General features: G+C 37.2%; 2 protein-coding genes across 2 annotated transcripts in view; one reads left to right on the plus strand and one right to left on the minus strand.

The window, feature by feature from the left end:
• The window catches only part of LOC123510608, a 13,217-nt gene extending 12,319 nt beyond the window's left edge, over positions 1-898 (minus strand). Inside the window, 1 exon segment of the mRNA XM_045265889.1 lies at positions 124-898. Coding sequence (XP_045121824.1) covers positions 124-132 — 9 coding nt within the window. The 5' untranslated portion in view covers positions 133-898.
• A 2,052-nt stretch (positions 899-2,950) lies between these two features.
• LOC123510591 (adenosine deaminase-like) lies at positions 2,951-26,825 on the plus strand. Its single transcript, XM_045265872.1, has 10 exons — positions 2,951-3,085; positions 6,753-6,814; positions 9,075-9,201; positions 14,074-14,155; positions 14,391-14,501; positions 22,497-22,592; positions 23,119-23,234; positions 23,558-23,736; positions 24,100-24,226; positions 25,507-26,825. Exons 1-10 carry the CDS (start codon positions 3,044-3,046, stop codon positions 25,702-25,704), a joined length of 1,140 nt encoding a protein of 379 aa, XP_045121807.1. The 5' UTR covers positions 2,951-3,043; the 3' UTR covers positions 25,705-26,825.
• Positions 26,826-26,903: the final 78 nt, after the last annotated feature.

Consider the following 26,903-nt stretch of genomic DNA (forward strand, 5'->3'; position numbering starts at 1 on the left):
TAGTACCCTCTCTACATAGATAACACCACGCAACACCACTCAGGTACTCAACACCACAAACCACAACAGCACATCACACTACACAAATACCACCATACGCAACATCACACACAGGCAACCTACCACATGCATTCTGTCAGTGGTGGTGGCGGTGGAGGTGGTGGTGAAGATGGTAACAGTTCAGTGTATAATTATAGTTGGTGTTGAGCCTCGTCAGTTATCTTCTTGTGCTGGATGGCGGAAAGAACTAGATTTCCCATTTGTTCTATTACTGTTCTGGCTTGTTTTGTTAGTCTATATTCTATATTAGTCTATATCAAGGATGCATTTTTATCCTTTAATTATTTGTTAAGGTCAAAATTTCACTTCTGATTGTTGTAATGGGGGAAAAACACTTCTTGATCAGCCTTTGTAACTCTTGTTCATTTTTGTATTGTGTGGATACGTGGGAGCTCTCAAACTGTTTCGTTCTTGTTCTTGAGACAACTTTGGTGAGAGAAAACAATGAACAATCAAGTATGTAATTTATTTTTCGTTATTCAATCTCTTTTCGTATTTTGGTTTGTACAATCCACACATTTCAATCCTCACAGTCTACATGCACTGGAGATTCTTGTCTAGCAATCATCCCTTACACTCAGTTTCACCTCACAGCTTTAGCGAGAAACGTAAAAAGTCACATAAATCCGGTTGTTTCTTCTTAAAATTCTTCTAAATCGACACTGGCATAAATTTTCACACCCTTGAGGCAGGAATCACGGGGTTTGAGTAGCGAGAGGGACTGGGTAGCGCTTGTAGCTGAGACAAGGCGTCACACGGACTCCGATACTCTCCAGCCTGCTGACCGCGCCTCTCTCCCTCCCTCCCACGCCTCGCCTGGCACCGACAAGCCGGCCAAGTTATCGCACCCTTCAAACAGTGATTATCTTACAACGAGACCGATACAGACCAGGATATAAGGCAGGACTGAATGCTACAATCTATTATGAGTCACTGAGATTGTGTGATAAATTTATGTTGACTGTAGCGAGCGATTACAGAGAGAAAAAAAAAATTGATAATCCATGTAATGACTAATGAGGTATGGAAAAAAAATGTGCTTATATCTTGAGTGGAATGGTGTAATAAAGATGAGAGAGAGAGAGAGAGAGAGAGAGAGAGAGAGAGAGAGAGAGAGAGAGATGGATGTTTGTTTGTATACTTGTTCGGAGGTAAAATGCTCGCTGGGCGCCCACCGTCACGGAGTTTACGGGAGAAAAAGGTAAACAAACAGAGAGAGAGAGAGAGAGAGAGAGAGAGAGAGAGAGAGAGAGAGTAACCATCCTCATCTTATTGTCCACGAAAGCAAATTACATTCCAGTGTTAACTCTATACCATTAAGTGCTCGTATCTCTGTGAATCTCTTATATGGCACGCGATTCCCTTATTTCACTCCTTTCATGCACCTTTCATCACTTAAACACCTTCAATACTAAGACGCATTTTTCCTTGATTTTTGGCGTTATGATTACACGATTTTATTAGCATTAGGAAGGGTCTATGGACGTCAAAAGATTTATGTCCTGAGACTTTACTATTCTAATTTCTACGTAAGTTTCTAAAGCAGTATAATATCGCTAAATGGTGATCAGAATGAATATGAAAACGCGGCACGATACTGAAGGGGTTTAATTACGTTTTAATATTCCGTTTGGCAGGTTCACCGAGTACGAGAGTTTACTATGTTTGATTTCTTTTACTTCGTTTTCCCTGAGTCGTGTTGATAGTACAGGTGCAGAAAACCTCTCAGCAGGTGTTCAGCGTAAACAAAGGCTCAAGGTACTAGCTGAGAAAACGGAAGGACTATTTCTAGATAATCGACGGCCAAGTTTGCACAGCCCGCGTTGCAGAGACCGCTGTCAAAAGTTTCCATGCCTTATCTTGCCTTTTATTGTTTTATAAGAGAATTTCTGGGCAAGGATTACATGAAGAGTAAAAAGTTCCCCAAAATCCCACACCATTCGGAAAAAAAAAAAGTGCCCACGGAAATCAAAATAACAATCTTTGCGGGCTTTTGAAAGCATTTGTGATTGAGAGAACATAACACTGATTCATAAAAGAGACAGAATAACTCACACTAAAGAATCTTGGTATAAAGTCAATACAACAACTGTCGATTATCAGTGAATAGAAAGTGCAAATAACACACTTCATTGCGCTTCGCTTTCAGCCTCCATTCTCACTCTCGCTCTCACTGCATCGACAGAAAACGTATAATGAAGCGGCAACTATAGCCACTCTCACCCTCTACCTTGCTCACTATATATATAACCTTATCGTCATAAATAAAGACTCAAGAACTGTAACTGTACTTAATTTCTAAATGATGAATACAGTTATTCCTTAGAAGAACTTCACAGAAACAGATAGTAAATATGGAGACAAATTTTAAAATGACATTAAAACTATCTGCAGAAGCCAACTCAGATATCTCAGTAGTGTTTCATTCTCCTACTAACAATGCGGAGTCTTTACGAAGCTATCACTGAAGCCACAAAAACCTATTCAAAACCCCTAACTTGCACCAGAACGCGTCAAAACCTGTCTCGACACCACACGAGGACGTTGGAAGAAAACGAGTCTTGGATTTTGAACAGCGCGGTTACGGCAAGTCATTAAACAGAGGCCTCGGAGCGTGCGTCATATGCTTGTTATTTTTTTTTTAAACCATGTAACTACTAACTACTGAGAGAGAGAGAGAGAGAGAGAGAGAGAGAGAGAGAGAGAGAGAGAGAGAGAGAGAGCAAATCATTTAATTTCTTTGTATTTTGTGGTAGGTGGCACGATCCAACAGTTACGTTTGTGTGGTGGGGGCATGTGAGGGTTTATTCTATCTATATAGTTGTATAGATAAACACACACACACACACACACAGGCGACCACCACGCATAGTCTAGCGACAAGTAGTAACTGAGAGTTGGCAAGTTGGCAACTCTGGCTGCAGCGTGGGGGTGAGTGTGACAGCAGTGTGGAGTGAGCAAGAGTGCGGTCCAGAAAGTAGTGATGATCTTCAACGAGCCGCTCAAACACCGGCCTAAGTCACGGGTGAGTTTGATGCTCTGATGATATTCTGAGCCTACGATTTTCTGACATTTTGCATTGACTGCTTAGAATGTTTGTCCCTAAGTTTGTAATAAGATAAAGGGAAGGTATTTTCTTTCTTGTCTTGTTATCTGAATGTCTGAGTGCTTGAGTGATTGTCTTGGCACGACTGATATTTAAACCTACCATTTAAACAATATAAACCGACACACCCTAAAAACCCACGATACAACTGCCTTTATAAACTTCGTAAAGGTGATAGATGGAGTTTCTGAAGTTTTTCATTCCTTAGTGCATTTCTTTCCTACGTTTTTCGTCTCTGTCGCTGTAGAGGATGAAGGTCTAGTGGTAGTGGTGGTGGTGGGAGCGGCTACACAAGAGGCAGATGGGCAGGCTGGTAATGGTGGTGGGTACTGGTGGTGGTGGAGGCTGGTATGCGGGTAGTGGCGGTGGTAGTAGTGGTGAGTCAAAGGAAGTGAGGAATTTCAATGACTCGTATGATTTGAAATAAGGTTTCTCTTAGTGTTTTCACCGTGATATTCTTGCCTCGAGCTACTGTGTGTGTGTGTGTGTGTGTGTGTGTGTGTGTGTTTAGAAAGCGTCTTACAAGGTTTGGACTGTGTGTGTGTGTGTGTGTGTGTGTGTGTGTGTGTGTGCTACGTGAACAGTTGCTATACAGATAATTAATCAGGACTGAATGATGTTTGTGTATGATATATTACCTAAGCCTAATAGATAATAGCTTATTAATGATGATAAACAAATTTAACCGAAGTAGTCTGACTTTGGAGATGAATAATGTTAAGCTAGAATATTAAGAGGAATTCATGTTTATTGAGATTAACTGATATTGAGAACTGTGTGTGTGTGTGTGTGTGTGTGTGTGTGTGTGTGTGTGTGTGTGTGTGTTGGAGTTACTGCAGTTACATAATACACAGACATAAATTGTGATGTTGCCATGCAAACTGAAATAGTACAGCAGATAACACAAACAATAGATTAACCCCTTAAGTACCGTGACGCGTTTTCCTATTTATTCTGCTTACTATTTGGTAATTTTATACAGCTTCAAAAACTTATATGGAGGATTAGAATAGTGAAGACTCTGGTCATTAATCTTCTGACCTCCATAGACGCTTCTTAATGCAAATAGAATCGTCTAATCCCACCCGAAACTCGAGATAAAAATGCATCCCAGTAGTAAAAGAGTTAAACATATATTCGTAACTATAACCATGATGATTTTCTCATTGATGGAAGGATATTGACGTATAATTCGTGTATAATGAAATGACCCATACAATTCTTGGGAAATAGAAGTCTAGCAACACTTTCCATTGATGTAACGTGAAAGTTAAGCGTAAAGAAACCTATTTATCAAACCACCTGCTGCTGAGCCTGCCTTGTTTTTGTCATTATTATCTATGATGTAACTTCCTGATGTCGATAAGCAAGCATAACCTCATGAACACAATAACACTGTTGTCACACGTATATTTATAAAGAAAAGCGCTGTATTTGTTTGCCCTTCTCTAACACTGGTGACCATTTCATATTGCAACAGAGATAATTAGTCGAGTTTCCAATAAATAGTGTTAAATAAATATTGCATCCGGTCAACAAAATGTGGTTTTCGCTTTCAGTTTCTATTTTTATTTTAGATAGAATGCGTATTTTTTTCTTCCTTTTTTTTTCTTTCTTTCTTTAGAGACGAGTTGGACTGCATCCTTACTTTTTTTTTTTTTTTATCTTCATTCTCTTACTCTTCAAGTTTCGTTTTCTATATTCTTTTAATAGGAGTTTAGCATCCAACAACGTCTTTCAGCTTTTTGTACTCCTAAACCTCTTTTTTTTTTTTTCTTTTTGATTAGTCTCCTCAGCAAACCGTACTTCAAAATTTTATACGCCAGCTTCCTTCACTAATGCGTTTTCTTTTTATACAATTCATTATCTCTATTATTATTATTATTAGTATTATCATCATCATCATCATTTACTCCCACACGAACTTGCTTCAAGGTCCCTACAGTATTCCTAACCTTTACACACACACACACACACACACACACACTGACAGGCCACTCCCTCCATCCTTCCCTCTCCACTCCCCGCTCTCCTCCCTAACCTGTTCCACGGACATGGCATTTTAGGGATGACCTCGCTCCTAAGGTATTCCCAGACGAAGGCCCTGAAAATATGCCATAAGTAAACCTCAATATAATAGGTTAGCGTAAGTTTAGGGTTCTGTCACTATCACAGCCTCCAAAAATCTGCAGGAACTGTCACATGTATAAATATAAGCACAAACTATAGTCTGTTGTTCTCTCTCTCTCTCTCTCTCTCTCTCTCTCTCTCTCTCTCTCTCTCTCTCTCTCTCCTGATCAACGAAGGGAGAGAAAGAGAGAGAAGAGGAAGGTTTCAAAGAGAGAGAGAGAGAGAGAGAGAGAGAGAAGTGGCGAGTCATTCTAAGCCCGCGTGGGTGTCTCAGAAATTGTTAATGGCTGTCTTGTTGCTTCCCGGCTCCTCCTTACCCTTTCCCTTGCCTCCTCCCTTCCTGAGGTGCGTGTTTGTTTGTTCTGGCAGCCCTCACTATGGTAGCAAGGCAGTGTATCAATATTTTGTCATGAGTGGCAGAAAGGATTCGAAAAGACCTTAGGAATATATAGAAGATGCAAGGTCAGTAAATTTACGAGATTAGAAAAATTGTCGTTGAGATAGAAATATTAAGTTTTTCTTTTTCTTTTTAATCTTTTGTGTTATTTTCTATTCATCTTAAGAGTGTATGTCTCTTATTTATTTTAGCTTCCATTAAGATCTATATACTATCTTTAAACATTATGAAGCTCTTTACTACTTTTGAATTGAAGATAGGAAAACAAAGTGAAGGATAAGAAAGAATTGAGTGAAAGTAGGAAAAATAAGGTAGCAAGCATTCTGTAAGATGAACTGGGAAGGAATGCTGGTCGAGGCGAGTGAGAGGAACGAGCAAGAGGAACTCAAGAGAAGCTGTTGAGGTCATCGTCTGCCGTGTGGGACAATTAAAGACGTGTTGTGACTTAATGGAGTACTTTGGTGGGTGGTTCCTGTCAGGTGCCAGCCTTACCTAACCCTATCTTGCCCAGCCACTTACCACTCACCATAGCAACCCGGCGTGGCCTCCCTAACCATTGGGCCAGCCTTATCTAGCACATGTGAACCGCTGAATATACTTACCGTGATGTGAATTATTATTATTATTATTATTATTTTCATCAAATGTGTGGTCTCTGTCTTTCTTTGACTCCTTGCTTTCTTGTCTTCTTCAAAATCAATGTGTTGTACGTATATCTTTTGAAACATTAAGATTTTTTTTTCTTAATGCTTTGGTTGTCTAAGAGTTGAATCTTATAGTATATCTGATCTGCTCTGATGTTAGTTCCTCCTTCGTTTCTTCCTTCTCCCATTCTTTTCTAATGTTCTTCCTTTTATCTTCCATCTCTTCTTGGTGTTTCGTGGGTTACGACATCAATAGAATAACCAATCATGTATTATAGCTGTCGTGTTTCTATGCTGCACGATCCTTCTATTCGTATTCTTCACTTCTTCCATCTCCCATTCTTATTTGTTCTTGAGTTACGACTTAGCAATAAAAAAGTTGAGTTTTCTATTATATCCTATCTTCCTTCCTCAGGTGGAGTTGCACGTTCACCTTGACGGCGCCATAAGACATGAAACCATCTGGGAGGTTATGCGGTGAGTAACACAAAGTAATTGCAGTTTTCCCGTCAACATCACCATTAACTGCTGTCCTCACAAGCAAAACAGTATTAAGTAATGCATATGCAACTTAATATTACATTTTAAAAGCGGTTATATGTGTGTTATCAGCTGTTATCGGGTTATATTTGTGGTGTCAAATGGGTGATGGTTGTGTTGCTGTTTACTCTATGGCGACGCGTCAGTGTGAGGGAAGTGCGGTTGTGTGGTCATGAAAAACTACCGCGTCATTGTTTTTCAGTCTCTCTCTCTCTCTCTCTCTCTCTCTGGGAATGAAAGATGACTGTTAGTCTTCGGAAAGAGTATCCTATGGAAACGAAATAGCAAATGATACACGAAAATAAAACGAAAAACATGATTACACATCCTGAAAATTAATTAAGACTCCCAGTCACGAAAAGAGAATACTATACCCCATATCGTGTTACTAGTTTGCTACGCATAAGAGATTCAGGATTGATTGAAGAATGAGATGAATGTACAGCTTATAATACTGCCTCACCTCATGTACGTTACGTAGCCTATTAATTTTCACCGTGCAGAGATGTTTCCTGTCCTATATTTCACTACCGTACTATCTATATTTCACTGCCGTACAATAGTTTCCTGTAAAAAGGCAGTGTAGTACAGTTTAGTAGTCAAATCACCATGCTCTCTATTTTACGTTTATATTAATCCTAGGAATGTCTCAGATTTTATAATGACAGCAGATAACACCAAATCAAGGGCAAACGTTGCAATAAGTGAAAGTGATTGTGAAGTGAAGATGACTAGCAGATCGTGAGTGCATTTGCTTTCACTGGCTACTTCATTATTTTGAGACAGCCATTACTCTCTCTCTCTCTCTCTCTCTCTCTCTCTCTCTCTCTCTCTCTCGTTGTTATCCTTACATTTAAACCATAAACTGAAAATATAAACGCAAGAAACAAATACATAAGCTGATCACGAGTGTATGTTTTCAGTGGGCATTTAATTAAGACAATATTCCCTATAGAGGTGCTGTTACCTTAGCATTTAAACCACAAAAAATAACAAATAGATACAATATAAAAGTACCAGTTGATCACGAGTATATTGACTTTCACGGAACATTTAGAACAATAGTATTAAGTTTCACGAATCATATTTTTTTTTTTTACGTACGTGTTGTTATCCCTGTTTAAACTTTAAAAAAAAATAAAAAAATAATAATACGAGAAACAAATCTTGTGAGAGACGCAGCTTTGTGTTCGCAGTCTTTCGCTGAATACGGGCAAAAACGCGTAAAATATTCTAATTGAGGTTAAGAATTTGGCTACGTGACTAACTTATACGTGTGTGAGTGTCTGAGAGTCTGTGTGTGTGACGCTTAATTTTCTCTGCCGAGGTCTTTGTGATGTGAACGGTTATTTGTTAGTGCATGAGGGGATAGTCGTGTGTGAGGGGGAGCAGTTTTGTGCCAATGCCAGCCGGTGGGATAGAATATTAGGCTGGTGTTGCCGTTGTCTCTTAGGGGACGAGCCAAAAGCATCGCGCGTGCACCCGGTCACTCTTCGCCTCACACAGTCACACGTGTCCACCATCCGCCAACTCGCTACTTGCGGTGGTGGTGGTGGTGGTGCGACGCCTGCATCGTATACGCCTCTCTCTCTCTCTCTCTCTCTCTCTCTCTCTCTCTCATATTTCATTTTTTTTTCTTTCTTCTTTTTGTTTTTCATCCTTTAATTTCTTTCTCCTTTTGGTTGCACGGATGTTTTTCTTCCACCTCCTCCTCTACCACCAAACTTCTCATCCTCCTCTCATTTTTTTTTTTTTTCAGCCCAAGGACGAGGTTAGTCATTCCTTGAAATACACCATTAACTATACTATCTTAAGACTCTCTCTCTCTCTCTCTCTCTCTCTCTCTCTCTCTCTCTCTCTCTCTCTCTCTCTGGGTGGTTGGCTGGCTGGCTGCTGGCAAAAGCTATCATCATTATTCATAAAGACAATAGATTTAAAGAACATGAAATTTCCTCAACGTTAAGTTGACTAAATTCTTTTTTTTTTTTTTTTCCGTACTTCTAAACGACCTTGTGTATTCCTTTACATGGACCAAGCTGTAGAAGTTAATAAGCTTTTCATAGATATTTATTTATTATTTTGGTGTGAGTTTAGCAACAATTTAACATTAACATAAAAGATACATGCTAATACAACTGGTATTTTTATACAAGAAAAAGACACCTCTGAAAACACTTAACCCTGCATACTGTTTCAGGCAGAAGGGCCTTCCTCTGCCTGGGAATGGCTCACTGGCAGACCTGAAGGAGGCGGTGAAGGTGCAGGAGCCCAAGGACCTCGCCCACTTTCTTCAGGCGTTCGGTATCTTCCTGCCGGCCATTGTGTGAGTCCATAAAGTGCTATAAAGTTTTAGTTCAAGGATAGAAAAAAATGTTGGGGTTTAGTTATTGTATTTTGATATAAGAATTATGATGCATTTCTTTCAGAAGAATTTAAAATCTAGCTTTTTATATATGTATGTATGTATATATATATATATATATATATATATATATATATATATATATATATATATATATATATATATATATATACTGTATATACTGTATATATATATATATATATATATATATATATATATATATATATATATATATATATATATATATATATATATATATATATATATATATATATATATATATATATATATATATATATATATATATATATATATATATATATATATATATATATATATATATATATATATATATATATATATATATATATATATATATATATATATATATATATATATATATATATATATATATATATATATATATATATATATATATATATATATATATATATATATATATATATATATATATATATATATATATATATATATATATATATATATATATATATATATATATATATATATATATATATATATATATATATATATATATATATATATATATATATATATATATATATATATATATATATATATATATATATGTGTGTGTGTGTGTGTGTGTGTGTGTGTGTGTGTGTGTATTCACCTAGTTGTATTCACCTAGTTGTAATTTTACAGGGCCTGGGTATCATACTCGTGTGGCCCGTCTCCATATCTACACACATCCAACTTTCCTTTAAAACTATGCACACTCCTCGCTGACACCACCTCCTCACTCAAACCATTCCACACCTCCACACATCTTTGTGGGAAACTATATTTCTTCACATCCTTCAAGCATATTCCTTGGCTATCTTTTTACTATGCGATCTTGTAGTTCTATTTAAGTTTTCCTCTCTCAACATCATTTGCTCATTATCCACTTCATCCAGTCCGTTCAACAGTTTATAAACCTGTATTAAATCTCCTCTTTCTCTTCTTTGTTCCAAGGTAAGCAAATTCATTTCTTTTAATCTCTCCTCATAGGTCATTTCTGCCAATTCCGGAACCATTTTTGTTGCCATTCTCTGCAATCTCTCCAACTTCCTTATATGCTTCTTTTTATAAGGGGACCAAACCACTCCAGCATATTCCAATCTTGGTCTAATTACCGTACTAATTAATTTCTTCATCATATCTTTATCCATATAATGGAAGGCTAATCCAATATTTTTATCAAATTATACGTTTCTCCAAACATCTTATCAATATGAGCCTCAAACTGCCCATGGTCTTGTATTATCACTCCCAAATCCTTTTCCTTTTCCACCTTTTTCAACACTACTTCTTCACCCATCTTATATGACCCTCTTGGCCGTCTTCCACTCTTCCCATCTCCATCACATGACTTTTGCTCAGATTAAATTCCATTTGCCACCTCTTGCTCCACTCCCAAATCTTATCCAGATCTGCCTGTAAAATTTCACAATCTTCTTCACTCTTCACACACCTACACAACTTCGCATCATCCGCAAACAAATTAATATAACTGTTTACTCCCTCTGGCATGTCATTAATATATACAAGGAAAAGTATTGGTGCCAGCACTGAGCCTTGTGGGACTCCACTCTCCACCACCAACCAGTCCGACTTTGCATCCCTTATTACCGTTCTCATCTCCCTCCATCTCAAGTAGTTTTCCATCCACTTTAACACTTTTCCTTTCAGTCCTCCATAAATCTCTAATTTCCATAACAGTCTCATGTGAGGTACCTTGTCAAAAGCTTTCTTTAAATCCAAATATACACAGTCCATCCATCCCTCTCTCTCTGTATTTTGTCAACCACTCTTGAATAAAAGCTCAGTAGATTTGTTACACATGACCTCCCTTTCCTAAAGCCAAATTGATGATCCGATAATAACTTATGATCCTCCAGGAACCGTATCCAATATTTCTTTATCACCCTCTCACAAATCTTACCGACCACACTTGTTAGAGACACAGGTCTATAGTTAAGAGGCTCTTCCTTACTGCCTCCCTTATAAATGGGCACCACTTCAGCTCTTTTCCACTCTACTGGTACTTCCCTGTTTCTAATGAACACCTTATAATATCATATAATGGATCAATCAATTCTTCTCTACACTCCTTCAATAATTTTCCTGAAACTTCATCTGGTCCCATCGCTTTATCATCTTTAAGTTCCTCCAACATTTTATATAACTCCTTTTAGGTATCTTAATGTCATCCATGTGCACATTTCCTTGTACATTCTGAGGCTTTACAAACATTGTTTCTTTAGTAAATACTTGCTGAAACCTATTATTTAGCAATTCCGCTATATTCTTAGGGTCATCTACTATCCCTTGCTCTCCTTTTAATCTTTCAATGGACTCTCTCTTTTAAGTTTACCATTTATGAACCTGTAAAACAATTTTGGATGTTCCTTACTCTTGTCTACAATATCTTTTTCAAATTTTCTTTCTTCCTCCTCCTTACCCTCACATACTCATTTCTCGCCACTCTATAATTCTCCTTATTTAGTATATTCCTGCTCTTTTCCATCTTTTCCAAGCCACATCTCTCTTTTCCTTAGCCTTAACACAAGTTGCATTAAACCAATCCTTTCTTCCTTCCTCTCTCGGTTTATACTTTGGTACAAATTTCATAACTCCTTCTTTATAATATTTCATAAAAATCTCATATTTTTTTGCACTTCTCTGATTTGTAACATCTCCTCCCAATCTAATTTTCTGAAATAATTTTTCAAACTTTCTGTGTCCATCTTTCTATAATTCAATCTACCACTCCTGTATGTCTCATCTTTCCTTCGCTGTGTTGTTGCTATCTGCATTTCCATAACCACATGATCACTCTTTCCCAAAGGACATTTGTATTGTATATCTCCACATAGGTACACTTCTCTTGTTAACACCAAATCCAGTCTAGCCGGTTCATCATCTCCTCTATATCTAGTATTTTCCTTCACCCTCTGTTCCATCATATTTTCCATCATTAGATTAAGAAATCTCTCTCCCATGCTTCCTCTCCAACACCACTTACTAGATTTTCCCAATCCACCTCCTTACAATTAAAATCTCCTACTAGTATCACCTTTCTTTTTCCAGATAATACACTTTCCAAACTCTGTAAAGTATCCTTGATCATATTGTCGTATTCCTTAATGTCCAAGAATTTGTTTTAGGAGGTACATAGGTCACCATGATTATTAATTCTTTTCCATCACTTTTTATCCTTATGCTTATCACTTCTGCGTTGTTCTTCCCATACCAAACCTTATCCACATTTATTTATTTCTTCGTCATAATCATAACTCCTCCTCCACCTTTACTCTCTATCCTTTCTCCATATATTATATTTATTATCCAAATTTATCTTTGTTTTTCATGCAATTTTGTCTCAGTCAAACACACTATATCAGGCTTCTCCACCATCATATAGTCTTGCAATTCCAATCTACTTGACAGTATCCCATCTATATTAGTATACATTACGGTCCACCCACTGCTCCCTCTAGGGGTTCCTCCGCATTCCTTCTTTCCACATACCACTTTCTGACTCTCTCTCCTATAACTCTCCAAAAACTTTTCTCTTTCCTCCTCAGACCGCTCATCATTTTTCCTTCTCGCCTCTTCCACCAATTCCTTATATCTTCTCCTCTCTTCCTCATTTCTATTCTTTCTCACAAACACCTCTTTACAACCTTCTATCTCTCTTAACTTTGATGTTCTATATAGGATATCCTCCAGATTGTTGTGACTTCAGTACTACTTTAATCGGTCTGCTCACTCCTCCTTATACGGACCCAGTCTATGGATCTCTTCCACTTCTTCTTGTAGGTCTTTTTTCATCATCATTTAGATTTTTGAACAGATCTCTTACCGTTTTAATTCTTCCTTAATTCTCTTAGGCTTATATGTTATATTTTGTTCTTTCATCCCAAATATTAACACACTCTTCTTCTTTTCTGCTATTTCTCTTATCAATGTTTCCTTATTCTTCATTACATTAACCAGTTCCTTGGACCTTTCTTTTTGTCTTCCTTCAACTGATCTTTAATTATTTCTTGTAATCCAACCATCTCTGCTTCCCTCGACTCAGTCCATTGTGTTTTCTTCAGTTCCCATTCCCTTTCAAACCTTTCATTCTGCTCACTAATCATTTCCTTAAAGTCATCTTTCTCCTTTACTACTCTCTCCATTTTCTCCTCCAACCGTCTCTTGTATTTTTCAACCTCCACTCTCAAGTGTGCATTCTCATCCACCAATCGTTTTCATTTTCCTCCAGTCTCTTAACTCTTTCCTTCAAAGCCTTGCGAATTCTCTATCCTGCTCCTCCTCACTCCTCTGAACTTTTAATTCCTTCACCAACTCCTCAAATCTCTTCTCCAACATTACCAATCTACCTTGCATTGTTGCCCTGTTGAAGATGGACTCATGCTTTGACTGGCCACTTTCGGCTTTGCTCCCTGGGCCTCATCAACATATTTTGAATTTGGTAATTTATTTCTTACCGGTCTATCCATTTTTTTACTCTTCCTGGGAGCATGTGGGTGTGTGGTCACTGGGGGCCAGGCCTGGTAGCTACGTGTGTGTGGTGGGATGCGTTGGCGGCTGCTATGGCTGGCCTTTGTGTGGTTCCCGCTCTGTCGTTTGGAGTGTGGAGGTTCTCACACCTCCGATCACTCTTATGTACACGCCACCAGGCTACGTTCACTCTGTACACTCGTTCACTCGCTCTGGTTGCCCCTCAATACCAATAACGATTCTCACTCAAGCACATTGCTTAGCGTGTGGAGTGTTAGTTAGATGCCACTCTGAGCAGGAGGCACGTCCACTCTCCACGGAGAGCGTGTGTGTGTGTGTGTCTGTCAATCACGTCAATGGCTCTGTCAATGGAGTGAAGGGTGAGGAACTGATGTCTGGTTTTGATTAAAATATTAAGTATGTTGATAACACCTCTTGATTGAATGTAGATAAATGAGTGAATGAGGAAAAACATGTCTCTGTCTATATCTACCAATCTTTCTGTCTGTCTAGGTAATTACTGATTTATCATTTCATTTATCTATCCTTCCATCTGTCTATCTCTATAACACTTCACACCTTAGAGGAATGAATAAGTATCATTTTCCTCAACAGAGATGGTGGTGGATGACATTCTGGATGCGGTGCTGAAGGGATTGTCTCATGGGGAACAGCAATTTGGCACAAAGGTCCGGGTGATTCTGTGTTGCATTCGAGGGCATTCGGGTGAGTCTGCTGTTGTTGGAAGAGTGAACCATTTTAGTACTCATGTGTTTTCTATTAATACATGTCTTTCACCTGTATTAGTTCTTACCATTACTCTCTCTCATATTCTTCCTTATTTGTTGTTTCTTCATGGCAGTAAGAAACAGAATCATCCATATGGTCTGAATTGTGAAGATTAGAAACATCTCTGTGTTCTTATAGTGATAGTGTGTGTAGAAGTGAGTGATGAGAGGATGAGTCTTCTTTCACTTTCCCTTATTGTAATGTATTCTGGATGGCAGAGTAGTCATCTATATATTAAAGTATGGTAAGAATGGAGACCTGTAAAACTTGGTCTACATGTTTATTTCACACTCCAAGTTCCTTACAAAGGTGCCTGCTAAGTGGCTCTTCTGTTATTACGGTACAAAACGTAGTACAGTGTGAAATATTTGTTGTGTGTGTTGTGAGACAATCACATATACCACACTTATATTCCTTTGTGTGTGTGTGTGTGTGTGTGTGTGTGTGTGTGTGTGTAAGTAAGTAAGTTTAAATTTTATTGCTAATATACAGTACAGTCATGACATGATACATACATAGTTTTGATTTACATTAGCTATGGTCCGTTGAGCTGCAGCTCCTTAACGGACGTTCTAACTATTACCTTGTTAGAAATGTGAGAACAAATTATTGACAGTTATACTGTTGAGTACATATTTATGGAAATTTGCATAAGTAGGATTTATTGTTGAGACAGCATAAGATTTTATTTCTTTCTTATATTTATGGATATTGATTGTGGTTCTTTTTATCCTGAGGGAGGCTATTTAATCTCCAAAGCTCTCTACACTGTTTTTGAATAATGTTGTTCTGAATGCTCAAATTAAATTAATATGGTTACTTCTGGTATTTCTTAAATTCTCATTTAACTTAAATATTGAATTATTATGTTCTCTAGTTTTAAATATTAATGATAATGTGAAATCTTATGAATGTCAGAAAACTTCATCAGTCTCTTCATCATCTTCATTTCTTTGTACTCTCTTTTGTTTTGAGCTATTCTATTCTATTTATCCAAGTACATGCCCATATAGACACCATTATATTGTGGATCACAAAGTATGATATATCTGATCATAGCCTCAATTGTTAAATTATTCAAATTCTATCAATATTCCAGTCATCTTAAAAATTTTTAAACAAATTTGATCAATATGATGTTTCCAGTTTAATTTTTCATCAATAATGATTTCAAGAAATTTTGTAAAATTAACTTGTTTTATAATTTCACCATCTAATAACACTGGATTCATATGATTTTTTCTGACCTATTTTGAAAAAGTATAGAATGATTTTTGAGATGTTAAGTTTTCTTATTAGATCTTCCATAAGTTTACTTTATTTAATTCAAATATTATCTAGTTCAGAGAATCTATGTTTTATCTTTTAATAAGAGTTGTATCATCAGCATATATAACAAACTTTAATTTTGTACTCATTCTATATCATTTATATAGACCAAAGAGTATCCTAATATCCCTGTGGTACTCCTTTATATATGGACTTCATTGGGGAATAATTTTATTCAATATCTGCCTGTTTTCTACAATCAAGATCTTTTGTAACTTTAGTCAAACCTCTAATTCCTAAATGTTCTAATTTCTCAATAAAATTTTATGATCCAACATATCAAAAGCTTTTGATAGGTCTAGAAATCACCAATCATCATTTTTCTTCTAAACTTGAATACACGTTGTTAACAAGTTGAATATTGCAGATTCAGTCATGATGAGCTCTGAAGCCTTGTTAGTTTTCTGTTAAGAGACTGTTAGTTTCTAGATAATTTATTAGTCTAACAGATTATTTTTTCGAAAATTTTGCTGAAGGCTGGAAGCACAGAGATAGGTTAGTTTTTTTCGAAAATTTTGCTGAAGGCTGGAAGCATAGAGATAGGTCGGTAGTTTTTAATATCGTGTGTGTGTGTGTGTGTGTGTGTGTGTGTGTGTGTGTGTGTGTGTGTGTGTGTGTGTGTGTGTGTGTGTGTGTGTGTATTTACCTAGTTGTATTTACTTACTTGTAGTTTTACAGGGCCTGGGCTTTATGCTCATGTGGCCCCATCTCCATATGTACATTTATCCAATTTTTCTTTAAAACTATGCACACTTGTTGCTGACACCACTTCCTCACTCAAACTGTTCCAAGTCTCAACACATCTTTGCAGGAAACTGTATTTTTAACATCTCTCAGACATCTTGCCTTCCTCAGTTTTTTACTATGCAATCTTGTGCTTTGAATGTCATATTCTTCTCTCAGGATCAGTTTCTCATTATCCACTTGATCCATTCTGTTAATCAATTTATAAACTTGTATCAGATCCCTCTCTTCTCTGTTCCAGGGTTGGTAGATCCATAGCCTTTAGTCTCTCCTCATATGTTATCCCTTCAAATTCTGGAACCATTCTTGTAGCTATTTTTTGTAGTCTCTCCAACTTCCTTATGTGTTCCTTTTTTATGAGAGTCCACACAACTCCTGCATATTCCAATCTGGGTTTTATTATAGTACTTATCAATTTTTTTATCATTTCATTGTCCATATAGTGAAATGCTAATCCAATATTCCTTAGCAAATTACATGTTTATGTATGTGTGTGTGTATTTACCTAATTGTATTTACCTAATTGTAACATACGGGAAAAGAGCTATGCTCGTGTTGTCCCGTCTCCATATCTATTAATGTCCAGCTTTTTCTTAAAATCATGAATATTCCTTGCGTTGACCACTTCCACGTCTAAACTATTCCATGCTTCCACCCTTCTATGAGGGAAGCTATATTTTTCACATCTCTCCTATAAGTGGCCATTTTAGTTTTTCCCATGCCCTCTCGACATTCTTCCATTCCACATACACAGATCTTCCTATCCATTTTTTCCATGCCAATCATCACTCTGTATATTGCTATCAGGTCTCCCCTTTCTCTTCTGTTTTCCAGGGTTGGAAGTTGCATTCTTTTCAGTCTGTCTTCATAAGTCAAATCTCTTAAGTCAGGCACCATTTTCGTTGCAGCCCTCTGTACTTTCTCTAGTTTCCTTATGTGTTTCTTTAAGTTCAGCCCACTGTATTGTTGCATATTCAAGCCTCGGTCTTATCATTGCAGTAATTATTTTCTTCATCATTTCTTCATCTAGATATCTGAACGCCACTCTTATGTTCCTCAATAAGTTCAATACTTCTCCAATTATTTTGTTTATATGTCTCTCTGGCGATAGGTCATTGGTAATTGTCACCCCAAGGTCTTTTTCTTCATGACTGGTTTTATGTCTTCATTTCCTATCTTGTACATACTCCTGATTCTTCTTTCACTCTTGCCAAACTCTATTTTCTTGCATTTTGTCGTGTTGAACTCCATTTGCCATGTACAGCTCCATTTCCATATTCTGTCCAAGTCTTCCTGGAGTAGTTCGCAATCTTTGTCACATCTCACTTTTCTTAACAATTTTGCATCGTCTGCAAATAGGCTCACATAACTGGACACCCCATCCACCATGTCATTTATGTAGACTGCGAACATTACTGGTGCCAACACTGATCCCTGTGGAACTCCACTCTCCACCAATCCCCATTCTGATGGTCTGTCCTTAATTATTGTTCTCATTTCTCTTCCTACCAAAAGTCTTCCATCCATTTTAGTAAACTGCCATGCACTCCTCCTACCATTTCAAGTTTCCAGATCAGTCTCTGGTGTGGTACCTTATCAAAGGCCTTTTTTAAATCCAGATATATTCCATCAGCCCAACCATCTCTTTCCTGTATTACATCTATCACCCTCGAATAGTAACATATCAGGTTTGTCGTGCATGAACGCCCTTTCCTAAAACCAAATTGACACTCACAAAGTATGTCATTTTTCTCCAAGAAGTCTGTCCATCTAGTCTTCACCACCCTCTCACACATCTTAGCTACCACACTTGTAAGTGACACTGGTCTATAGTTCAATGGGTCTCTCTTGTTACCTGATTTATAGATTGGGACAATGTTAGCTCTTTTCCAGTCTTGGGGCACTACGCCTTCCCTTAATGAGGCATCAATTACTTCACAAACTTTTTCTGCCAATTGCTCCCTGCATTCTCTTAAAATCCATCCTGATACCCCATCAGGTCCCACAGCTTTTCTCACTTCTAAACTCCCCATCATGTTCTTGATCTCCTCCACCGTTACTTGAAACTCCTTCATAATCCCTTTCTGTTCCATTACCAGTGGTTTGTCAAAAGCAGTCTCCTTTGTGAATACCTTCCGAAAGCATCCATTCATAGCCTCTGCCATTTCCCTGGGATCTTCACTGTATACTCCATTTACTTCTAAACTTTCAATACTTTCTCTATTTTTGATGTTGTTGTTCACATGTCTGTAAAAAAGCCTTGGTTGGTCTTTACATTTATCAATTATATCCTTTTCTTGTTTCTTTCTTTCTTCTCTTCTAATCAACACATATTCATTTCTTGCTCTTTTGTAACTTTCCCACTGCTTAATCCGTCTTTTCCTTCTCCACCTCTTCCATGCATCCTCTTTTCTTGTTCTAGCCTTTTCACATCTATCGTTAAACCAGTCCTGCTTTCCAACTTCTCTATGTTGTCTTATTGGTACAAATTTTTCTCACCTTCTTTGTATATTTTTATAAATTCCTTCCACTTTTCATTTGCTCCTTAGCACTCTTGAATTTCATCCAATTTGTCTCTTGAAAGAATTTCTTTAGGTTTCCAAAATCTGTCTTGGCATAATTCCATCTTCCCACTTTATATTCTTCATTTCTTCTAGATTTCTCTTCGTCTATCACCTTGAACTCCAAAACTGCATGATCACTCTTTGCTAAAGGGCACTCCACCCTCATCTCCTCAATGACCATTGGCTCTGTACTAAAGACCAAGTCCAGTCTTGACGATGCTCCCTCTCCTCCAAACCTAGTATCTTCTTTGACCCACTGAGTTAACACATTTTCCATTGCCAGTGTCAATAGTGTATTTCCCCATGTTGTCTCTGATCCTTCCATTGACCAGTCCTCCCAACACACCTCTTTACAATTAAAATCTCCCATCATTATAGTTCGTGTGTGTGTGTGTGTGTATTTACTTAGTTGTAGTTTTACAGGGCCTGGGCTTTATGCTCGTGTGGTCCCGTCTCCATATCTACACTTATCCAATTTTTCTTTAAAACTATGTACACTCTTTGCTGATACCACTTCCTCACTCAAACTGTTCCAAGTCTCAACACATCTTTGCGGAAACTAAATTTTTAACATCTCTCAGACATCGTCCCTTCCTTAGTTTCTTACTATGCGATCTTGTGCTTCTAAAGTCATATTCTTCTCTCAGGATCAGTTTCTCATTATCCACTTCATCCATTCCGTTAATCAATTTATAAACTTGTATCAGATCCCTCTCTCTTCTCTGCTCCAAGGTTGGTAGATCCATTGCCTTTAGTCTCTCCTCATATGCCATCCCTTTAAATTCTGGAACCATTCTTGTAGCCATTTTTGTAGTCTCTAATTTTCTTATGTGTTTCTTTTATGGGGAGTCCACACAACTCCTGCATATTCCAATCTAGGTCTTATTTTAGTACTTATCAATTTCTTCATCATTTCCTTGTCCATATAGTGAAATGCTACTCCAATATTCCTTAGCAAATTATACATCTCTGAAAATTCTATCAATATGGCTTACCGGTTGATTATTTTCTTCCATTGTCACTCCCAAGTCCTTTTCCTTTTTACTTTTTCTAGTTCTACTCCATCTCCCATCTTATAGATTCCCACTGGTCGTCTTTCACTTTTTCCCATTTCCATGACATGGCTTTTGTCCACATTGAATTCCATCTCCCATTTTTTGCTCCATTTCCAGATCTTGTTTAAGTCTTCCTGTAGTATTTCACAATCCTCTTTTGTTTAATGACTCTGCACAGTTTCGCATCGTCCGCAAACAGATTTATGTAGCTGTTCACTCCTCTGGCATGTCATTTATATATACGAGAAAAGTATTGGTGCCAATACTGACCCCTGTGGCACTCCGCTGTCTACTGTTCTCCACTTGGACTTCATATCTTTAACTATCATCCTTATTTCTCTCCCCCTTAAGTAATTCTTCATCCATCTCAATGTGCTTCCTTTTAAGCCACCCTTCTCCTCTAACTTCCATAGTAATCTTTCATGTGGCACTTTATCAAAAGCCTTTTTTAGATCTAAATAAATACAGTCAACCCATCCCTCTCTCTTGTACTTTATCAACTATTCTAGAGTAGAAACTCAATAAATTTGTCACACATGACCGACCTTTTCTAAAACCAAATTGGCTATTTGATAATATTTTGTTGTCTTCAAGAAACTCGATCCATTGCTTCTTTATTACTTTTTCACACATCTTGCATATTACACTAGTTAGTGATACCGGTCTGTAATTTAAAGGTTCTTCCTTCCTTCCGCTCTTATATATGGGAACCACCTCAGCTCTTTTCCACTCCACTGGCACTGTTCCATTTTCTATTGAGCATTTTATGATGTTGTATATTGGACTTGCTAGTTCTTCCCTACATTCTTTCAGTATTCTGCCTGAGACTTCATCCGGTCCCATTGCCTTTTCCTCATCCAATTCCGTCATCAACTTTTTATTTCAAGCTTGGTTACTTTAATCTCTTTCATATAGACAGTCTCTATTACCCTGTGGTCTTTCAAATTTGGATTCCTTAGTAAAGACCTCATGAAATTTACTATTTAACAGTTCTGCCATACTTTTGGGTCTTCCACCATTCCATTTCTCCTTTTAACCTTTCTATTGTTTCTTTTTGTCTTATTTTTCCATTTATGAATCTGTAGAACAATTTTTTTGTTCCTTACGACAATGTCCTTTTCATAGTTCTTTTCTTCTTCCTTTCTCACCTTAGCATATTCATTTCTTGCTGTTTTGAAGTTTTCCTTATTTTCTGGATTTCTGTTTCTTCTCCACCTTTTCCATGCTCCATCTCGTTTCTCCTTTGCCCTAGCACATCTTGCATTAAACCAATCTTTCTTTCCTTCTTCTTTAGGTCTATATTTTGGAACATATTCCTGACCCCAGTTTTGTATATTTCCAAAAATAAGTTATATTTCTCTTGAACCGTTAATGAGTTTTCCATCTCCTCCCAGTTTACGTTTTAAAATAGTTCTTGAGATTCTCAATATCAGCCTTTCTGTAATTTAATCGGTCTCCTTTGTATGATTCATCTCTATCTTCCTTTCCTTCTTCTATATCCATCTCTAATATTACATGGTCACTCTTTCCCAATGGGCACTTGTATCTTATATCATCGTTAATTGGTATATCCCTTGTAAAAACTAGGTCTAATCTTGCCGGCTCATCGTTTCCTCTGAATCTTGTGTTTTCCTTTACTCTTTGGACCATCAAATTATCTATCATTAGGTTCAGGAATCTATCTCCCAGGCATCTTCCCCCATACCACTTTCATAATTTTCCCAGTCTACCTCCTTACAGTTGAAATCTCCTATCAATATCACTTTTCTCCTTTCCTTAATGATTCTTGTAAGACTCCTTATTGTGTCATCTATCATGTCTCTATATTCTTGGTTAGTCCATGAGTTTGTTTTGGTGGCACATATGTTCCAATGATTGTTAACTCCTTTTGTTAATATGCATCTTAACATACAGTATTTCTGATTTTCCTTCCCCAAACTCCACTTGATTTACCACTATCTCCTTCCTTAACATCATCATGACTCCTCCTCCTCCTTTACCCACTCTGTCTCTCCTCCATATATTATACCTTTTATCTATGTCTATTTTTATTGCCTCATTTAACTTTGTTTCCACCAGGCATACAATATCTGGTTCTTCTTTCTTTATGTGTGTGTGTGTGTGTGTGTGTGTGTGTGTGTGTGTGTGTGTGTGTGTGTTTGTGGTCACAATGTAGTTTGAGGCAGCATGAATAGGTGGGCTGTAGTGATGCAGATGAAGCAAGTATTCCCTTTCTGCAGAATGGTCGTGGGAGGTGCTGCGGCTGTGTGAGGAATACAAGGAGCGTGGCGTTGTGGGCATCGACCTGGCGGGAGACGAGGGATCCAGTAGCGAAAGTAAAGCTCATATTCTAAAATGGTTTGCTCTTTCACTATTACTGTTTTCCAAAGTCTAGTTGGAGATACTCATGTTTGTAAAGGTATTTTATGGTTCTGTCAATATATTGGCAAAATTTCCAGTTTATTAAGAAGAGAAAAATGTTGAGAACTTGGCTAGTCAACTCTGTGGCCTTGGAAAATTGTCATGGTGAGAAAGCAAGACATTTCTGAATACAGGCATAAACTGTACTAACTGGAGTAATAGAGGCCTTGTTGATCATATAGCTTGTTAGTCACCTGGTTCTGACATTCAAGGCACTATGCTTATATTCTGTGTCTGAAAAAGAATAGATTTTGCAATTTTTACCTAGTTTAAAGATCAGATGTGGCTGTAGAACAAGTAAGGATGTTTGAAGGGACTGGTTATTAGTAAGGATGTTTCTAGTGACTGGTCATTAAGGAGAAGCATACCAACTGAGCAGTCAGAGGTGAGGAAGCATGTCTAGGTAGTAGTGAAAGGTATTAACTTATGTAACGTTCCCAGATGAGTCATTCACCAAGAGGGATCCAGACATGGCAGTGTTTGAGGCAGCCAAGGAGAAAGGCATCCACCGAACCATCCATGCAGGCGAGGCAGGGCCAGCGGATTGTGTCAAAACGGTTGGTGGCCAAAACAATGGTGCCTTTTTCTCACCTGTGCAATATTTATAATTAATTTATTCCACTGATCCATCATTTATTTCTAGATCTTCATTTACATCTCTTGTGAAGATTTTTTTTTTCTCATGATTTTAGATATAATTCATAGATTATTTTTTAAGTAATGCATTCTACTGATTTATGTTATTTCTAAACCTGCTCATTTGTATTTCCTTTTATCTTTCCTCATGCTTGTTCCTTATCACATCATTTTCTTTTATTGTGTTCGTGTACAGTGTTTATCCACTAATTTCATTCCTTAACCTACCTTTTCTTGACCTCAGGCTGTGGAGATGTTCGGGGCAGAGAGAATAGGTCATGGCTACCGAGTGTTGGAGGATGAGGAGATATACAAGATGTGTCTGCGGGAAAACATTCACTTTGAAACATGTCCGCACTCTTCCTACCTCACAGGCTCCATGCAGTCCCTCTCCTCGCCCTCCAAGAGACACCCCATACTCAGGTTAGGACTTTTGGGGCACTGATCTTGTACGTATTGTTCATTTTAGAATGCTGAAGGTAAAGAAAACATAACAAGGCTGGTGTAACATAAGCAAATTTTTCTATGTTAGTAATCAGGGCACCCCATACTCAGGTTAAGACTCTTGTGGGACTGGTCTTGTATTCTTCATTCTAAAACGTGAAAAGTAAAGGAAACATAACAAAGTGGTGTACCATAAACAAAATTCTCAGGTTTATCAATCAGGATAGAACAAAAAATAAAAAATTCAAGGTTGATATATAGATTTTAATAAAGAATAGGAAGGAAAGTGAAGTTTTTTGTATATTTTTCATGGTTTTAAGGAATAATGTTTTGTGTTTACAGATTCACTGAGGATGAGGTGAGTTTTGGCATCAACACAGACGATCCAACAGTGACAGACACTCGACTCAGCGATGAATACAAGCTGCTGATGCGCTGGGGATTCACTGAGGCTCACCTTACCCGTGCTGTAAGTAACTGTCACCACTAGTACTACCTTGTTTACTTGTTCCTGTCCACACTTCCCTTCTACTTAACTTTAACTTTCTTAACCACTACATTTATTTTTATTTATCTCAGTAAGGTAAGATTTATACAGTGGAGACTCAATACTCAAACTTGATTCTTTCCAAATGGCTGTTCTTGTACCAAAAATGTGACTGCCGATACCTATGAGTCAGGTAATTTATTCTAACCATAGCAAAACCTCAAGTTTACAAAAATTTTGATGTAAATTTTTTCTACAGTTTTTATTTGTACTTACCATAAGTGAAGATAACATAGAAGAGGATGGGAGAAAGGTGGGAAGGATGAGGGAGGTTATTCGTCAGAGGATGAGTTACCGTCCATGAAAATGTCTGGTAACTTGTCATTTGGTGTATTTCTGTGAACCAACGAGTGGAAAGCTGGCTTCATTCTCACTAGATTTTCACCACTGATATGCCTCTTTAGTGCCATTATAAGTTTCTAAATGAAAACTGGCAGAGGGGATGAGGGGGAAGCCAGGAGCCTTTAGGTACAACCATGTGTGCAGACAATTGAGTACCAGATATTTTCACCTTTAATAAGCCTCTTTGGTGCCTTTGTAAGTTTCTAGATGAAAAACTACACACATAACACAGGAGAATGTTGTTGTTCTCATGACCACAGTGGGACAACTGGCAGAGGGGGGGAAGGGAGAGGCCAGGGGCCTTTGTTTACACCCACGTGTGCAGACGTTCGCGTACCAGATATTTTTTGTGTACAAAGTCAGACTTTTGCATTCAAGTATCGAAAAGTTCAACTTCAAAGACATTCAAGTATTGAGTCTTCATTGTATAATAATCAGAGAGAGAAAAAGAGAGAAAACTTCCACTAACTGTACATACAAATAGGTTTATCACTCAACTGTAGGTAATATTACTTTCAAACTTTCCTCTCTAATACTTACATTACCTTGAAATTTCATGCACTTCATTTTATTGCTGATAATAACAATACTCTTCCTCCTTCAAACCTTCAAAAGCATCCTGCAGTCCTTTCTTCTCACATCAGAGAACTTTCTTAATATTTGATGTTATTTTTATTGTACATTTTCATCTGAGTCAAGTCCTGAATAGCAATCCTTTTCCTCCCTCAGGACTTCCAAGCTGTCCTGCACTCCTTCCTCCCCACAACAGAGAATATTTTCCTTGTGTTTGATGTCATTATTATACAATTTCAGTTATGAGTCAAGAAGTACTGAATAATAATGCTTTTCCCCTCCCTCAGAATTTCCAAGCTGCTCTGCACTCCTTCCTTCCCCCAGCAGAGAAGAAGGAACTTATTGATCAGTTACAGGAGGCATATGGATTTGTACACTTCACCCTTCCTTCCACATCCTCCTCCACCTCCCCATCAGGCACCAGAACCTCCACACCTCCTCCCAAGCCCAGCGTCACTTTTGGCACCTGGGCTGACAGATCTTAGGATCCTCATGTGCTACCTCCTGTGTTTGTGTGCAGGACTGGTGTAAGAAACTCTGTCTTCATCTGTTTCTCTCAATTTTGGTTTGAATTTGTGATGTTTCAATGTATCTTTTTTTGTTTTAGTGATGTTTAATTTTTTTTTTTTTTCTTATCTCCTGTCTTCTGTTTCTCTTAATTTGGTTTTAATTTTTGATGTTTAAACGTATCTTTTTTGTATTTATTATGTTTAGTTGCACTTTATTTTATATGAGAAAGGACTGGCCAAGGGTAGCAAAGTACATGTATATTTAAAGAGAAAATGCTCATGGAAATGCCAGTTCCTGAAGAAATTATCAGAGTATTATGACCATTAGTATGTGAATTTTATTGTAATAATCCTAGTAATGTCTTTTATTGTAAGTTATGTTTTTGTTCATAAGCATAAGGAAGTTATAAATATCAAATGTTGAATGAATTATATATTTTATGAAGGAAAACAATCTAAAAATATGTAATCTTATGTATTGTAAATTTGCTGTCATGTAATGTTATTGATATTTTGTTGCCTGTAGACTATTTCATTAAGTCTATTGGCTCCTGTACTCTAAGATGCTTTGTTCTCTTATGAACACTATTCCTAAAGGCCATAAAGATTATTTGTTGAATACTCCAGGCTGTTTCTTCTTAATGGCAATGAAGAGTTTGTGTCAGTTAGTACCATAAATATGCCAGTAACTTTCATTAATGGCAATTGATAATGAAGACTCCTTGTTCAGCTATCACTAGAATCATGAAAACTCCCTTGATAATCCACTGCAATTTACATTAGTGTTAAGACAGTACATAATTCTTGTTAAACTATTACTAGGGTCATGAAAATTATATTAAAAATCCCAGGAACTTTTGTTAGAGTCTAATGAAGAACCATAGAAACCCCAATGACATTTATATCCTGTGTGTTTTTTTTTTTTTTTTTTTTTATGTAGACAGAATGAGGTGCTAAAATATTGAAGGATGTGGTCTCAGTCATGAAAGTTAATGTTTCTGTTGACCAATTTGCGTATGATTGTTGTTATTGTCTTGTCAGAAGGTTTTGATACCACAAGATTACAGTTGTGATTAATAAAAGTTTAGAAATTATCAGTAGTGTATAATTTTACCTGAGAGAAAGAGAGAGAGAGAGAGAGAGATGATTTTATGGATGTAAAGAGTAGACAACAA

Source organism: Portunus trituberculatus, chromosome 29 (genome assembly GCF_017591435.1).
Source record: "Portunus trituberculatus isolate SZX2019 chromosome 29, ASM1759143v1, whole genome shotgun sequence".
NCBI classification, from domain to species: Eukaryota; Metazoa; Arthropoda; class Malacostraca; order Decapoda; family Portunidae; genus Portunus; species Portunus trituberculatus.